This window comes from Paralichthys olivaceus, chromosome 14 (genome assembly GCF_024713975.1).
Source record: "Paralichthys olivaceus isolate ysfri-2021 chromosome 14, ASM2471397v2, whole genome shotgun sequence".
Lineage (NCBI taxonomy): Eukaryota > Metazoa > Chordata > Actinopteri > Pleuronectiformes > Paralichthyidae > Paralichthys > Paralichthys olivaceus.
Window position 1 is genome coordinate 6802429 of NC_091106.1, and position 17685 is coordinate 6820113.

The window sequence follows — 17685 nt, forward strand, 5'->3', positions numbered from 1 at the left end:
TACTGCACCTGATGAAAATGATATTGCAGTAATTATTGATATTGTTTAATTGCCCTGGAAGCAAATATCAATAAGAAACATCAACATTAGGAACAAGAAGTTTTAGATATTTCCAACTATGATTTGCACAAACACCAGCAACAATCACCCACACCCACAAACCACCATCAAAAACAGCGATGGCAAGTGTGCATGTTGAGTTTTTACTATAGATGGATAAACAACCCAACCTGGACCGTATGGACGGGTTCTTCTCTTCTGTTCCTAAATTGTTTCGGAGACAGACCTGCAGTTCTCCAGCTCCTGATAGGGGGATAGCGTGTGGCGCATCTGGCAACCCTAGCTGGGCCGTTCACGAGGTTCTTCCTTTCTCAGCCAGCACCGTTGAGGCGAGTGAGTGCGTGGCCTGGATGGGCTGGTGAAATTAGTCCAAATCCCCTCGAGTCAGTCCATTTGGAGTTTCACTAGAACACCGCCAACATGCCGGCGTATTTCCAGCGGCCGGAGAATGCTCTGAAACGAGCGAACGGTAAGCGGAGCGGCGGCCTCGCGTCTCACGGAGATCACACACTCCTGCTAACTCGGCTAGCCGTTAGCCGAATTCACCCTTCTAATGCCTCGTCGCCGTAAGGCTGCAGCTTAGTTAGCTAGGCTAACTGCTAATGCTAGCATGAATGGCGGGGAAGCCATGTCTCTTTCACCCAGCTGGCGTCAGTTTTAAGCTAGCCGGCGTGGCCGTTATCGTAGCTTCCACTGACGTTAACAGCCATAAACTTTAGAAACTCAGGCTGCTATGTTAGCGTTAACACTAATGTCCGCTCTGAACGCTACAGATTCTGTTACCATCTGTTAAATTAGCAGGACATTTAACACCGAGCATCATCACATTTACATTTAGGGCAATTAGCAGACGCTTTTGTCCAAAGCGATTTACAATGAGTACATTTGTCACAAGAGAGAAACCACAACATATCACCGTCGATGGGGTAAAACGAAATACAGAAACAATTGTCAAGCTCTCATCTGAGGATCGTAACTGCAGGTGGTTGACAGGCCCGACTGTCGACCACCGTGTTGGCTTGGAGTCGATACACGAGATGTCAGAGGCATTTTATTTTACATCACTGACTTGTGTTGTTATGATTTGTTTTTCCAGAGTTTCTCGAGGTTGGCAAGAAGCAGCCAGCCTTGGATGTTTTATACGATGTCATCAAGAGCAAGAAACATCGAACATGGCAGAAGATCCACGAGCCCATCATGCTCAAGTACCTGGAGCTCTGCGTGGATCTTCGCAAGAGCCACCTGGCCAAGGAGGGTCTCTACCAGTACAAGAACATCTGCCAGCAGGTGTGTGATGGTTTTGCAGGTTGGGTAGTTTTATGCACCAGAGTCGTTCAGAGTTGAAGTGGAATCTCTTTCTCTGCCTTCAGGTGAACATCAAGTCTCTGGAGGATGTGGTCAGGGCTTACTTGAAGCTGGCGGAGGAGAAGACTGAGACGGCGAAGGGGGAGTCCCAGCAGATGGTCCTGGACATTGAGGATCTGGACAACATCCAGACCCCAGAAAGGTGAGGGTCGTACAGGAACCAGGCTGCCGCTGGTGTCTTATATTGCTTAGACCCAGATTTCTAACTTTGTATTGTTGGATGACTGTTTGTTAATCTCACCAGTGTAGGTAAAGTATCATTTTGAGGGTTGTGTTAAAGCGATGATGCGTTCTTAAAGTTGAGTGTGCTGTGACTTCAGTGTGCTCCTGAGCGCTGTGAGCGGAGAGGACACTCAGGATCGTACTGATCGCCTGCTGCTCACTCCCTGGGTGAAGTTTCTGTGGGAGTCATACCGCCAGTGCCTGGACCTGCTCAGAAACAATTCCAAGGTGGAGCGGCTGTACCATGACATCGCCCAGCAAGGTAGAGACACATACTGAATATTTTACTAAGTATATTTTGTACTGATCTTATGATGTCTAGATGTAACATGATGTCTTTTAAAGTTACATAAAAGATTCTGTCAACAAAATATTTTTGAAGCCATATCGGTAAATTTTAATGAAAGGCTAAAATATGTAAAGTACATGGAAGTGGCCTCATGTTAAAAATGATGAACACTATCACCTCAGGTGGAAAGAAGGGAGTTCATCTTTTATATCTCCCATTAGCAAATTTAAATCTGAATTTTCAATGTAAATGAGCCTTTTATATTCACTTTATTTTGACAAGATTGTACTTAATACTTAATGATAACTAATTACTTGCTGAATGTTGCATAGTCAATGCTGTTAATAAAATCTGGCCATCTTTTCTGCAGCATTCAAGTTCTGCCTTCAGTACACCCGCAAAGCTGAGTTCCGTAAGCTGTGTGACAACCTGCGTATGCACCTGGGGCAGATCCAGCGCCACCATAACCAGAGCACGGCCATCAACCTGAACAACCCTGAAAGCCAGTCCATGCACCTGGAGACACGGCTGGTGCAGCTGGACAGTGCCATAAGCATGGAGCTCTGGCAGGTCTGTCCTCCTAACACTGAGACCTTAAATAGATGACTAAAACTGTCCATACATAATTATGCTCAGTAATGCAAATCATGTAGTGTATGACTTAAAGAATAACTAAACACATATCGGATCTTGTCTCCTGTACTAAAATTGGTGATCACTGGGCAGAGTGATATTTGTACTGATATTTGCAATGTTGTTTCTATTTCCAGGAAGCCTTCAAGGCTGTTGAAGACATCCATGGCCTGTTTGCTCTTTCCAAGAAGCCTCCCAAACCTCAGCTGATGGCCAACTACTACAACAAGGTGTCAACTGTGTTCTGGAAATCTGGAAATGCTCTTTTCCACGCCTGCACCCTCCATCGCCTCTATCACCTGTCCAGGGAGATGCGTAAAAATCTGACCCAAGATGAGATGCAGAGGTATCTTAGTCGTTATCTCTAGAGAAGTGCATATGTTTACTGTGAAGACTAAATGTTAATAAAACTTTCAATCTTCAGGATGTCCACCAGAGTCCTCCTGGCCACACTGTCCATCCCCATCACCCCTGAGCGCACTGATATTGCTCGGCTGTTGGACATGGATGGCATCATTGTGGAGAAACAGCGCAGGTTGGCCACGCTCCTGGGTCTCCAGTCTCCACCAACCCGCCAGAGTCTCATCAATGACATGGTACATTATGTGATTTAGGTTTTGTGGGTTAGGTCCCCCTTAACACTTTGATATTGTACTTTTGAGAACTCTTCTTATGAAAAATCAGTCAAACCTTTCACATTTTACCTTATAAAACTGCGAATAAATATTTGATTATGTTTAACAAATGTTTGTTTCATGTTTTCATACTAGGTGAGATTTAATTTGCTACAGTACGTTGTCCCTGATATCAAAGAACTTTACAACTGGCTGGAGGTCGAATTTCATCCTCTGAAATTGAGTGGAAGAGTCACCAAGGTAAGGAATAGAGCAGCATCTGTCAGATAAGTCTGTAAATTAAGAAAATATACTGCTGGTTTTAGGCTGCAGTTAACATGGTCATTAAACTGAATGTACTGTAGCTACTTATTTCAGCATAATTTAACAGTTAATGTCCCACTAGGTATTGACCTGGGTGAAAGACCAGGCTGAGAAGGAGGCTGATCTGCAACAGTATGTTCCTCACCTGCAGAACAACACCATCCTCAGGCTCCTGCAGCAGGTATTCCTTTTTTTTTTTCATTCCTCAGGAATGCACCTAGTAACATCTACATATCAATGATAGTAATTGTTTAATATTCTGCATCCATTATTTTAGGTTGCACAGATCTATCAAAGCATTGAGTTCAACCGTCTGGCCTCCCTGGTTCCGTTTGTGGACGCCTTCCAGCTGGAGCGCTCCATTGTGGATGCTGCTCGCCACTGTGATCTGCAGGTAAAGTCAACATAAGGAAACACTAAGGCATTTTGTAACCATTAATACTTTTTGCGGTCCAGCAAGTGTTTTTACAAAGAATGAGCATGGATGTTATGACTTAAAAATGATGAATCAATTTCTTATCTAACTAATCTGATGTGTTTTGTCCCTCAGGTCAGAATAGATCACACCTCTCGAACTCTGAGCTTTGGATCTGACCTGAACTACTCAACCAAAGAAGACGCTCCTGTTGGCCCGTTCCTACAGAACATGCCCTCAGAGCAGATCAGGAATCAGCTGACTGCCATGTCTTCTTCTCTGGCCAAGGCAATCCAGGTCATCAAGCCTGCCTCCCTCTTGGTAAGCCTTCCTCTTATACCCTTTTTACACTAAATATTCATGTATATGCCAGCTTTTTAGGCACGGGTAACCGCAAAAACGTTGACTAGATTTCCCATTGCCAGTAGTTTGACTTAAGGCTTTTCTGTTATGTTCAAAGTCACAAATGTGTCATAGGTAAATAATTAAGGATGGAAAACAGCTTGGAGGCATGTTTTAGCTGTTACTTTTTAAATATTTTTTACTACAGTCCCTTAAAGCTCATTGCAGACTGAGCAATGTTCAAGTGCTGCTGGAAATGAGATGCATGGAATTCCTGGCTAAAATGGCATCAAGCATATATGACTTATAACGACATATAATGCACGTTAAAGCATCATGCAGGAATGGGGACATTCCAAAACTGCTTGTCCGCCTCGGTGTATTGATCCATCAGTGGTGATCAGAGCTGTAGCTGATAAATACCTGTGACTACTGCAAAGTCATGTGACCTGAGAATGAATGTTGTTTGTACCATTACCCACCGAGGACAAAGCCAGACGTTAGTGGGTCTTTTGTTGAGTGAGAAAGGGGCTTTACTGAGCTCAGGTATAGATGCACAGTGACTAGTCAGTGACCAATATTAACTTTAAACATACTAGCGTGTAACACAGGCATGTATCCCTTTTTTGTTATAGTGCCATGCCTTTATTCTTGCACTGTAAACTGCATTTGGTGTTTTTATCCTTTTCAGCAAGAGCGTGAGGAGCACAGCCAGCAGGCCATCGCTGCCTACCTGAAAAATGCACGCAAGGATCACCAGCGCATCCTGGCTCGCAGACAGACCATTGAAGAGCGTAAGGAGCGCCTGGAGAGCCTGAACATCCAGCGTGAAAAGGAGGAGCTGGAACAGCGGGAAGCTGAGATGCAGAAAGTCCGAAAAGCTGAAGAGGAGCGTCTCCGCCAGGAGGCCAAAGAAAGGGAGAAGGAGCGCATCATGCAGGAGCATGAGCAGATCAAGAAGAAAACAGTCCGTGAAAGACTGGAGCAGATCAAGAAGACTGAACTTGGGGCCAAGGCCTTCAAAGATATTGATATTGAGGTAAAATGTAGTGACAATAAACTAAATTAAGATCTATATAGCAAAAATGCGTCATTGCAATATTCAATTAATATCATGAGAATAACAAATGTGTGTTATACAGGACCTGGAGGAGCTGGATCCCGACTTCATCATGGCCAAACAGGTGGAGCAGCTGGAGAAGGAGAAGAGGGAACTCCAAGAGCGTCTAAAGAACCAGGAGAAGAAGGTAACTGAGTGAGACATCAGTGTTGACGATCTCTTATTTACTTATTAAGTGAATTTGACACTTTTTTTTTTCTCCAGATTGACTACTTTGAGAGGGCAAAACGCCTCGAGGAGATTCCTCTGATCAAAAAAGCTTATGAGGAGCAGCGCATCAAGGACATGGAACTGTGGGAGCTCCAGGAGGAGGAGAGGGTAGGTTTAATAATCAAGAAAACTTGTAAATCATTTTACAAATTTGAATCAAGGAAATTCAAGACTTCCAGAATGTAATAATTTTGCCTTTTGTTGTAGATCAGTAACATGAAAGTTGAACGGGAGAAGGCTCTGGAGCACAAAAATCGCATGTCCAGGATGATGGAGGACAAAGAGAACTTTTTGTCTAAAATTACTGATGCCAGGAGCTTCATTTATGAGGTAATTCAATTTAACTTTATGTTTGTAGTGCCAAATCAGAACCTACATTATTCTAAGGCCTTTTAGAGTGACGTACAGACCCAAAATTATAAACAGAATCCCACGAGCCAAGTTGGGTTGAGAGGAGAAACCATTCAGTCCTTTCATCAGGCTATGCTGAGAACTTGTGATTGAAGCAATGCTCTAATGTTCACTTCTGTCTTTCAAGGAAAAACTGAAAGCCTTCCAGGAGCGTTTGGTGGAGGAGAGGAAGAAGCGTCTGGAAGAAAGGAAGAGGCAGCGGAAAGAGGACAGGCGTAATGCTTACTACCGCCAGAAAGAGGAAGAGGAACAGCGTATCCATGAGGAGTCTCTCAAGAAAGGTAATAAATCTCTGTTTGCACATGTGCATGAGGACAGAGAAAGGAGAGGTAGGGTTGCATGTTCCGAAGGAAACGGAAATACACTGAATTCCTTGGTGCTTAATATGTATTTGAAAGGAAAACTCTGGAGACAGTCCCGACCCAGTTCCTCTGCAGGTCATGTTTGAAACGGCTATAAATATATTTTGATAGCTGATTGTGGCAGCAAGTGTGTTGCACCATACTTTTTAAAATCTGCAAAAAGTGGTAGGTCTTTTTCAGTACAAGTTAATGTAGTTTGAAGAATCCTCAAGTTATTTTTCTATATATATTACAGAGCGCGAAGAACGTGAACGCGTGGAACAAGAGCAGCGAGAGGAGGAGGAGAGGGAGTACCAGGAGCGTCTGCGCAAGCTTGAAGAGCAGGAACGCAAGCAGCGTGCTCGTCAGCAGGAGATCGAGGAGCGAGAGCGCCGTCGTGAGGAGGAGAAAAAGGCTCCAGCAGAGGAGAGACCCAAGGTACAAATGAGCTTTATTTTTAACAGATGGAAATTTGATGCAAATATGTTGTAGGTATGAATTCAAATATGATTTCACATGATACGATACCTAGATACATTTTATATTGTGAAGCCTCAGGTACATAAAATAATAAAATAAATTAGTTTTCTACATTCTGAAATACTAAACCAGAAAAACAAGTAACAAGTTACTAAAATGTTCAGGACAGATTGCAGAGAAACGTTGCACTAAGTATTACTATTAGTGATATGAAAGAGTTCCTTGTCGTATGAGGATGAATTAGCTCTGTAGACGTTTGTTCACGTTGTGACAACACAATGTGTCTTTATGTTTTGCTTACACAGGAGTGGGGTGAAAAGGAGGAGGGATGGAGGAGGCGCACAGACGGAGGTGACTCAGAATGGCGTCGTCCTGTGCCTGACAGGTTTGTGTTGGTAACTCATCTGACTTCTAATTATTTCCATTTAACCAGTAAGAGCGACTCTAACATGACCTCTCCTCACTCTTCCTCTAGGGAGAGTAAACAGGAAGGCCAAGATGAAGAGAGCGAGGACAAGGAGGTGCCCTTCAGGCGAGCTGAAGTTCCTCGCAGGGTCGGAGAAGACAGAGGACCCCGTCGGGGCTTTGATGATGATCGAGGCCCACGTCGTGACGATGATCGTCCTGCACGCAGAGGCTTTGATGATGATCGTCCTGTACGCAGAGGCTTTGATGACGATCGTCCTGTACGCAGAGGCTTTGATGATGATCGTCCTGCACGCAGAGGCTTTGACGATGATCGCCCTGTACGCAGAGGGTTTGACGATGATCGTCCTGCACGCAGAGGTTTTGACGATGATCGCGGTTCCAGGCGTGGCTTTGACGATGATCGCGGTCCCAGGCGTGGCTTTGACGATGATCGCGGTCCCAGGCGTGGCTTTGACGATGACAGAGGTTCACGCAGAGGCATGGATGACTCAAGGGGTCCTAGGCGTGGGGCTGATGATGACTGGGGCCCCAGAAGAGGAGGAGATGAGGATGGAGGTGGAAGGAGAGGCATGGATGAGGGGCCACGTCGCGGTGACGATCTCAAACCATGGAAACCCCTGGGTAGACCTGGTAAGTCTGCAGCTGATAGGTGATTGTTACATTTATCAGTAAGGGTGTTCTGATCAGGATTTTGGATCAAAGGCTCTATGGACCTTTTTACTTGCGTCTTGGGGGATCCAAGTGACCACTTAGGATCGAATTTCTCTTCCCTGCTGTATAAGCAAATTAACACTGCAGGGCTGAATCCTATTTAGAATTTAGTTAGTAAATGTCCATTATTCCTTTTTTTATTTCAATTCATTGAACTCTTGTATCAGTGTCTGTGTCAGCAGCTGCAGGAGTGATGCTGTGCTGGATTTTATAACTGAACTAAATGAGCAGGACACAACTTTCTCTGACTGTGTGGAAATTTAAAGTGTTTTCACATCACAGATAGATGATGAAAAAATTTAATACCAGGGAAAGGAGAAATGTGCATCCTCTTCACACCACGCAGCGTCTGTCCTGCCGGGCTGTGGCTCTCACCCTGGAGTCGCACACAGCAGACCACAGTAGGGGAGGTTATACAACCGGATCAGACAGACCACTCATTATAGAAACCGCTCTATATACACAAATAAACACGTACGCCACACTGTTTGCAAAGATGAAATGTGTTTTGTTTTTTTGAAGAGAAAGACAAAATGAGTTTTAACCAACACTACTGAGCCAACCCACAAAGTCACACCTGATCAGATCCTCTGATCAGTGTTTATAGAGATCGGCGATCAAACTAATTAGAGAGAATAACGGACGATACGATCGGTGGCCGATCAATCAGACCACCCTTACTTACCAGTGGGACTAGTCTGTGTTTGGATGTAATGCTTAACAGGATGGTGAACCAATGCCTCTGTTGCAGGTGGCTGGCGTGAGAGGGAGAAGGCCCGAGAGGACAGCTGGGGACCTCCCCGTGATGATGCCCATGATAATGAAGATGAGGGCAAAGAAGAGGAGAGAGACAGCGACCGCTTCAGAGACCGTCGTCCACAAAGGTGGGCCTAACAGAAAACCTGTGTCCGAACTGTTGATGATATTTAAAAGTTTTTAGATAAATACAGTGAGCTGTTTTTAATGTGTCACTGTAATTACAGAGAGGAAAGTGCCTGGAGAAAAGCAGGAGATGAGGAGGGAGGAAGCGGCTGGAGAGACTCTCGCAGAGAGGACACTGGCCGGGTTGATCGCGTTGACAGGGGTGAACGTGTTGATCGGGGTGATCGCGACGACCGCCGTGATAGAGACCGCCGGGATGACCGCGAACAAAGAGCCCCACCCAGAGATCAGGATGGAGGTAAGCAGAGCAGGATTGAGGGATGCAAAAATATTAGAATGCATCATAGTTTTGCTTAAAGAAGCGATGTAATTAAAATCTATCGACAATACTGCTAAACTAAAATATTTCTAGTGTTCTTATCGACATGCAGCTTATGGCTGAACAAACCCGCAGTGACAGGCATTGGTCGAACCAACTTTTAATCATCCAAATAGATTCATCAGGTCATCAAATAGAATAAAATCCCTTAAGTGGGTGGTGCCTTTTATTTAGCACTCCTGTCTTACAAAATAATTTGGTACCCTGTAGTGATGTATTCAGCCAGCAGGGGTCGATGTTGGTGTACATACCGACTCCTTCCCCAATATACATTTTCAAACATCAGTATGCTTTGGTATATTCTGAAACCAACATGAACTGATGATCATCTTTGTTTCCTCAGGAAGCTCTTGGCGTCGTGGAGGTGACGATAAGAGGGAGGAGAGGGACAGGGACCGTCCCAGAGAGAGGGACCAAGAACAAGAACGTGGGGATGCTGACGGAGAGAGGGGTTGGCGTACTGACAAAGAAATCCCTCGTCGCACCAAGAATGAGACAGATGATGATGGCTGGACCACTGTCCGCCGCTGAGCAACAGTTTTTGCATCTCTTTGGCTCTTATGATAAATTGGCTTCTGATATTCATGTGTGTTAATTTTTTGGATGAAATATTTGTAGACGGTAGTTTTCCCGGGAATACTTTCCTTTTATTTTGAGTTTCAGCTGTTCTGACAGAGGCTTTCTACCACCTCAAAAACATCAGCTAATGAGCTTGTGTCCAGTTAGGCCCCATGCATACCATCTATCTTAACATGACTGCCCCCAGTGGTTTGGAGTGTTATTGCCTAATATGAGAGGAGAAGCTGATAAAACTGAAAACCAATGTACCTGCTCCAACTTCCAATGCAAACTCAGTGTATCACCAAATGCCTATTTTGAACAACTAACCTTTGCATAAACATTATATGATAAAACACTTGTAATAGTAACAATCATCAGCCTCACTGATAATCTGCTCTTCATCTCAGTTTCAGATGGTCCTTAATGATCTAGTGGAAGTTTCCATTTCGATACGTTTGCTTCAGATTTCGATTGGGCTCGTTCAATATCCCGCGTGTGCTTCTATCTTGCTGCAATTGATAACAAACCAGGTTGCATGTGTACAGATGAAGCCTTTATTAATAAAGATGTTTGCTCAACACATACGTGTTCATGTCTGATAAATGCTTTTTTCACTACAATTTATATGTACTTGCTCGAAACAGTGAGAGGGCATCACTGACTTGCATATGGGGGGGGGGGGGGTGACATTACTATTTTACATGATACTATTTATTGTAAGTATTGTCATTACTACTATAAGCTGGTGCAGCTATAAGTAACAATTACATCTGTGGGTATCACTATTATCTTCATTGTAACAACCAGTATGACAGTTAACTGTTCCTGATTGCTCTCCTCTCTTTCTTCTCCCCTCTTTTCCACCCATCTCTCCTCTACCCCATTTCTCTCCTCCCACTCCAACCAGTAGAGGCAGTCATCCACCCACATGGAGTCAGGTTTTGTAACGTTTCTTGTTTTTTGTTTTTCCACTGTTACCAAGCATTAGTTCATTGTGGGAACTATTGGGCCTCTGTAACATAGTGAAGTCCAAACTTCACTATGTGAAGTGCCCGGAGACAATGACTTGAACCTGTGTCAGTTATTTCCTCCATAACCTTCAAAAGACTGGTTTAAGATGTCATAGCTGCTCCTTCTACAAACATAGTGTCTGTATTATTGATGTTAGTGAATTATAGTGTATTAATAGTGAACTATTTGAGTGATGCAGACTGTTCACTGAAAGTGCTCCAAAAACAATCCGGGTTTCTGTGCCAGCTCACGTCTACATGCTGCAGCACCAGTGAAATTAAACAGTTTTTCATTTCGTTGGAAACTTGCTGGATCTCTGCTCTCCAGCTACTTAAAGCTCCTCTGACCGCAGCTCTGGGACTGCTTCGCCACGCTACGCGTTGTAACCACCAGAGGTCCCTGCAGCACCGTGCAGAGGCCTCTGACGCCTCAGTGTGACCGCGTGTTGGTTCGAGTCGGTGCTCAGCAGAGAAGACACTGAAACTACAGAACATATTAACATGTGCGGGGTTTACAAACCAGTGTCATACTGTTATAATAATGAGAACAATAATATCACACAAGCAGAACAACATGTGTATGGCTTTAATTCAACTTATGCCCGACTTATAGCTACGAAGTGCTATAATGAATAATAACAATAATTAAATAATAGTGATTATTATTGGAATAATAGTGCAGATCATGGTGAAGACACGGACAGATATAATCAGTCAATATTGCACAACAATAGCTCTTTTTTTAGTTTACAAAATGAACATATTAGGCAAGTTAAAATACAACTCCCACTGACTCCTCTCAGTGTTGAGAATAACAGTTTAAAATGTCAGATCGGTAGTGTTGTGTGTTCTAGAGCTGCTGAGGCTCGTGACTGCTTCACTGTTTGGTTTCAATTTTATTCTAGAGCCTCAAACTATTTAATCTAGAGCCTTAAACCACCCGCACAAATTAAGCCTATATGGAGCGCGCATTGACAAATATACAACCTGCATCAGCGACACAACTATGTAGTAATAATTATAATTATAATAATGATAAATAATCTTACAGTGGCATTCATATTTTTTTTATTAATTTACACATATCTTCTATTTCGATTTTGTGTTGCCATAAATGAGAAAATATAGTTCCCCGCGCCATGGAGTCATAATCACCCTCAAAACTAAAAAGGTTAATAGAAATGTGAATAAATAGATGATTAATAATAATAATAATTGAAAGTTACATATAGGTGGACAGCTCGGTTGATTTGTAAGCCGCCTCTGGATGGTTCAACTCGGCGTGCGGTTAGTGTGTGCAGTACTGGTGTTTACAGGCCCTCGGTGCGCGGCCATGGCTGCAGCTTTGTGCTGCTGCTCTCCACTCCCTGATCCACACACACACACACACACACACACGTTCAGAGAGGTGACAGCTCCACTAGACACATGAGCATTTAGCCATGAATAACTGTGACACGGTGCGACTCATCGGTGCGAAGGTGTTTAGTAAGATCCTGAACACTCTGTCAGTCTTCACGCACAGTCAGTCCTCTAACATCAGCTGACATCAAGCTCTAAATCTTGGCTCACGCTTGTTTGTGTCTCCGGTGTCTCCCAGACTTTCAGTCCGTCAAGAGCTCAATGTGAACCTCATCCTGCAAGAACCTGGAGACTGATGGAAACGAACTCTCCACAGAAAAATCCAGAGGAAATATCCAGATGCAGGACGACAACTGAGGAATAAGTGAGGGCCTTGTAATGGCACAACCTGGTGATATAAACCTGGGAAATAGACTCTAGTGCTGATGTGATGTTTGCACCACATTGTTGTGCGTAATTTCAAAGAATCCCTCCCACGCTAAAAAGAATAAGTTTGAACCTGTCACAGGCCTCACACACAAATAAACCGGCTACCTTCAGCTTTTCCTACTGGCTCACTTGAGTGTGTTAAATGTCCTGGAGATATGTGCGCGTGAGTGAGCATGTGTGCGCGCGCGTGTGTGCGGGGGGCTCCTCTCTGGACGAATCCGTTCCGTGTTGCGCGCTTCGAGTCCGCCTCTCCGCGCCCCTGCTTCCCCATTGACGCACTTTTTAAGCGTCTTCCCCCTCTCTCCACCTTAAGGCGAGCAGCAGCGGCGGCGACCAATCACCATGCCATTACAGCCTTCAGAGGAAGCTGTTTATGGGACTGCAGCGCTAATTAGGCTCATGAACTAACAAATCTGCCTGCACGAACCCGGCGAGGAAAACGATCACATCCATGGATTAGTCTGGGAGTAAGCCGAGCACTTTTTATTTTCTGGCTTCCTCGGCACTGCAGCCTTTTCCCTCTCCAACTTATTTTTGTACTGCGCAGAAAACTTTCCCCTTTTCTTGGGTGTGGAGTATTTTTTAAGCGAGAGCGCCGCGACGACTTCAACTTAAACTGGGGAACCTGGACTATCAGACCATGTTTCAACCTACACCCAAGAGGTGTTTCACTATAGAGTCTTTAGTGGCGAAGGATAATCCTGTACCGGCGTCCCGCTCCGAGGAGCCCATCAGGCCAGCGGCTCTCAGCTATGCAAACTCCGGACAGATGAACCCCTTTTTGAACGGCTTTCACTCCGGCGGCAGGGGCGTCTACTCTAACCCGGACTTGGTGTTCGCCGAGGCGGTCTCTCATCCGCAAAACTCCGTCCCGGTGCACCCGGTGGCCCCGCCGCACGCTCTGGCCGCTCATCCGCTTTCCTCGTCACACAGTCCGCACCCTCTTTTTGCCAGCCAGCAAAGGGACCCTTCAACTTTCTACCCGTGGTTATTACACAGATATAGGTACTTGGGTCACAGATTTCAAGGTAAGTGAGCAAAGAGCATGCTTCGGGTTTTGGGTTCACTTTTACGCACGAGACACGCCGAGCGGCTGGAGAGTGCAGACAGATTATTCCCCTCTCCATCAGTAGCCACACAGAGCAGACTGTGAGTGGAATTAGAAATGTGTGGATGTGTAGCTGACCAGTTTTAAAGACAATCAGCTCCAATCCTCAGGCCCAAACAGACACGTTTTTAAAGATTAATTTAAAGTGGCCCTGTGATAATTTCATCAATTATAATAGAAAGCAGAATAATGTGGCGTTAAGAGATAATTGTTGCCTCGGTTTATTCTGCAGCTGTCTGCTGCTGGAAGTGTCTGCTCAGTGTTAAAAAAAGAGCACTCGTGATTCTGACATGTTTGTACACTGTTAGTCTGCAGGTTATATATAGCATATGATTTATATCCATGCGCAAAAAACAAACAGAAACTATTTCACTGCTGCCGGTTTAGTTTTTAAAATATCTATTTAACATTTTAACTGCAAAGATATATTTTTATTTTAAAGGATACAATTAGTAAAACAATATGGCTGATAATTGAGGAGACTGCTGCTAATTTTCTAGAGCTGACATGGGTCAAATTTGCGGTAATTTTTAATAAAATAAAAAAATGCACTTGCCCTGCGAAAATTCGATTATTATTTGTTGCCTCTTGTTTCTTATTTTAACGTATTCAACTGTTGTTTTCTGGTTAAATTAAGCTGATATGTCATATTTGCAGGAAATTATCCTAAATTAATTTCTTCTGTGTTTTGTCTCCTGCTCATTCAAACGTTTTTATGCTGTTTGCGATTTTGTTTACAAAGACTATTTTGGAGCTAATTTAATTAGGCCCAGGATTATACCTCCGCTTTGTTTTGTTTCCCTCTGTCCTTTATGCGGTGGCCTCACAAATCTTACATGAACACAGTTTAATTAACAATTATTGAAATACACGCTTTTTGACAAATGATCTGCTTTTATTGACGGATGTCCAGCCTCTCCTCAGACATTATCATCGTGACATATTTCCAGTCTTGCCCTCGGTGCGCCATTGTTCCACAGTTGGGCGCACAGGCCTGCTGCTTGTTCTGTGATGTTGTAAAAAAAAATAGTATTGTAATAATAAGGGGAAAAGGCAGATGATGACACGCGCTGGTTTTGTTGCTCGTCTGCAGGTAATGAAACGAGTCCAGAGAGCTTCCTTTTGCACAACGCGTTGGCCAGAAAGCCCAAAAGAATCCGGACAGCGTTTTCACCCTCGCAACTCCTGCGGCTCGAACACGCGTTTGAGAAAAACCATTACGTGGTGGGAGCAGAAAGAAAACAGCTCGCCCACAGCCTTAGCCTCACAGAAACTCAGGTAAGAAACACCTGCTTTTTTCTTTCCCTTTTAACTTCACATAGTCTTTTTTATTTCTCCTGCGAGCAAATGGTCTTTTTTTATTGTTATTTCGATGCTGCTGTCCAGTGTGTTGTGTGATGTTTGGACTAAACAGGCCCACTTGCATTTTATAGTCATTTTTATTGTCATCATAAAAATATATTTCTCACATTATGGCTGGTGCAGACTGAATGTGTTGTTTTAGTGTGTTTTTTTTTTTACTTCTTTCTGAACGTGCATGGCACCGTGCGTCATGCGCCTTTAAAAAGGGACCATGTATTGACGCATAAAGATAAAAAGGCGTAGTATCTTTTAAAACAGAACCATTTAAAATAATCAGCTACCTAATTGTTCCTTTATAAACGCATGTTGTCAATGGAAGACAGAGGCTTTCTGTTGGATCCAATCCACCGTCATTGTATAGGCCTAACCTCATTTCAGGAGGGGTTGAATTACTTTGTTTTGGGGGGAGAATGTTGCCTTTCAAAATGGAGGGCAAATTAACCAGTTAACCATTTTATGGGATAGGCGATACAAAGAGCAGAGGCGGGTTCAGTGAATTCCCCCTGCCATATTTAAGATGCCGTTTGAGCCCATCAGCCGGTCGTCTTTTGTCCGCCGCGTCTCCCTCGGACGGCGCGGCCTGTTTGGAGCTGAAGGGAGAAATGAACCGTCACCTACTTCAATTAGTCCACTGAAGGCTTATTAAACGCACCTCGGCTGCCATTTAGGAGCTAAAAGAGAGGCCGCAGAGTGACAAAGCAGGGGCTGACAATTTATCGATTTAGGTGTTAATCCCCCATGGTACCTTTCATTATCAGAGCTGAGTCGGTTTAGAGGAGTGTGTGAAAATATATGTTCAATTATTGATTCCCTTATTTATTCTACATTTAGTCTGAAGGCTGACATAATACTTAATAAGCTATTATTATTATTGTGTACAAAAAAATATCACGACCTACTTTAGGTGAAGCGTAAAAGTTTTACAAGAATGCCCCTAATATATGCACCTATATATAAAGTAGCTTTAGTTTATTCCAGCTTTTTACCCTTACCCTTTTTACTTTTGATTTTTGAGTGAATATTGTGGTGATAATATTTACCATTTTATTTTAAAACAGAATTGACGGATTCTTTATAGTCTGACTTCACTCTCTGTGCCATAAATTAATATTGTATATGCGGATAACAATTGTAATTTGATTATTTAAATGAGTGGATGTATGCTATAATGAGAATAGTATTGACATGTGTTTATCGTGATGGTTTTTTGCTTTATAACCATCACCTTCACGGTTAACATTTTACTCCCACTGTCTGCCTGTATTCAGCCCTGGTATCCAAACAATGCGTCCCTTTTACGCGTGGTTTTTACGCACTGGCCAATCGCGGTTTATCTCATGATACTGATCCCTGTTTTTTCCCCCTTCCTTTTCTTTTCCTTCTCCTTTATTCCTCCTCAGGTAAAAGTGTGGTTTCAGAACCGGAGGACGAAGTTCAAGCGACAGAAGTTGGAGGAGGAAGGCTCGGAGTCTCAGCAGAAGAAGAAAGGATCGCATCACATAAACCGGTGGAGAATGGCGACGAAACAAGGGAGCCCAGAGGAAATTGATGTCACTTCGGACGATTAAAAAAACTCAAGACAGACAATATGATCGTCCGTGTGAAGGAGGACATGGATAAAGGATGTCGTGTAGAGACAATGAGAGGGTAACAAGCCAATGTCACATTTCAGATCTCCGGGGATCGGCAGCTGAGGGTGAGACAAACCCGGCTGGTGGCACTGCTGTCACCGTGTGGTCCGTCAGTCCACATGAGCCGGGAAGACGTGACTGACAGTGTCTCAGTCCACCTACCTGCACCCTTCCACGCACCAACCACCACCACTACAACCCCACATCATCCACCACCTCCAATTCTTTCTTTTCTCCAATTCATTTTGGACGTTTGCACTTCAGAAGTTTTTTTTAATTACAAGAAAAAAAACGTTTCCACTCAAGATACCAAAACACCAAACTGCTTTTGTAAAACTTGAATTGCATGGTATAGTTTTTTCCTGCTAGCTGTTTTAATTTGACAAAGTTTTTCTCAAACCAAGAAGAAAAAAAAAAGATCAATTTTGTTTTTAACTCTATTTTCAAACTGAGAGATGTCGTGCTTCTTCCTTTTTACAAAGTGTGCAGTCTTTAATTAATAATTCTCGTGTAAAAGTGATTGTGAAAACATATGAAGTAGCGGTGCTGCGTTATAGTGTTTTTTTTTTCCTTTAAAGAAAAGAGAGCAGAAAGCGAATTTCGATTTATATATATAAAAAAAGAAGTGAATCAGACCACAGATAAAAGTAGAGGCTACTTAAAGGGAAGGTATCAGGACATTCCTTTAACATAAAGCTTTACCAATGTGTCGCTGCAGTGCATGGCCCCACGCACGCAGCCTTTCTGTCAGGACTTGACCCTCCAGTGAAAGTTGCCAAGAAGGACTAAATGCAAGAATTGAGGAGAATTAAAAAAAAGCACTGAGCGTATTCCATGTACAGAAATGCTAAAAGTTAATGTTTCTGTTGAACCCTCTTTTACAGAATGTAAATACTTTTTGTGTTTGTGTTAAGTTTGCTACAATTTTAACACAAAGTATACTTCCAAGAAGTATGTAATTGTCAATATTTTGTCAATAAAGTTTTATCAATATG

General features: G+C 43.4%; 2 protein-coding genes across 3 annotated transcripts; both read left to right on the forward strand.

Annotated features, from left to right (window-relative positions):
* Nucleotides 1-322: 322 nt before the first annotated feature.
* eif3s10 (eukaryotic translation initiation factor 3, subunit 10 (theta)) lies at nt 323-10368 on the forward strand. The gene is made up of 22 exons (XM_020093626.2): nt 323-529; nt 1157-1347; nt 1431-1567; nt 1746-1909; nt 2307-2506; nt 2707-2915; nt 2994-3165; nt 3340-3444; nt 3590-3688; nt 3785-3901; nt 4058-4243; nt 4956-5303; nt 5407-5511; nt 5589-5702; nt 5802-5924; nt 6133-6286; nt 6603-6784; nt 7132-7211; nt 7302-7885; nt 8718-8850; nt 8950-9146; nt 9571-10368. Exons 1-22 carry the CDS (start codon nt 481-483, stop codon nt 9756-9758), a joined length of 3837 nt encoding a protein of 1278 aa, XP_019949185.1. The 5' UTR covers nt 323-480; the 3' UTR covers nt 9759-10368.
* Nucleotides 10369-12919: 2551 nt separating this feature from the next.
* Nucleotides 12920-17683, forward strand: emx2 (empty spiracles homeobox 2). 2 transcript variants are annotated; one of them, XM_020088469.2, is made up of 3 exons: nt 12920-13617; nt 14791-14975; nt 16460-17683. In XM_020088469.2, the coding sequence occupies exons 1-3, from the start codon at nt 13230-13232 to the stop codon at nt 16625-16627; spliced, it is 741 nt and encodes a 246-aa protein (XP_019944028.1). In that variant the 5' UTR covers nt 12920-13229; the 3' UTR covers nt 16628-17683. The 2 variants fall into 2 exon arrangements, with proteins under 2 accessions (XP_019944028.1, XP_019944037.1); XM_020088478.2 differs by lacking the exon at nt 14791-14975 and having other exon boundaries at nt 13094-13617; nt 16460-16751.
* Nucleotides 17684-17685: the final 2 nt, after the last annotated feature.

Coding starts and splice junctions, on each gene's coding strand:
- eif3s10 (XM_020093626.2), top strand. CDS start 481: ATGCCGGCGTATTTCCAGCGGCCGGAGAATGCTCTGAAACGAGCGAAC. Junction 4,244..4,955: donor TCAAGCCTGCCTCCCTCTTG/GTAAGCCTTCCT, acceptor TATCCTTTTCAG/CAAGAGCGTGAGGAGCACAG. Junction 5,703..5,801: donor AGCTCCAGGAGGAGGAGAGG/GTAGGTTTAATA, acceptor CTTTTGTTGTAG/ATCAGTAACATGAAAGTTGA.
- emx2 (XM_020088469.2), top strand. CDS start 13,230: ATGTTTCAACCTACACCCAAGAGGTGTTTCACTATAGAGTCTTTAGTG. Junction 13,618..14,790: donor CTTGGGTCACAGATTTCAAG/GTAAGTGAGCAA, acceptor GCTCGTCTGCAG/GTAATGAAACGAGTCCAGAG. Junction 14,976..16,459: donor TTAGCCTCACAGAAACTCAG/GTAAGAAACACC, acceptor ATTCCTCCTCAG/GTAAAAGTGTGGTTTCAGAA.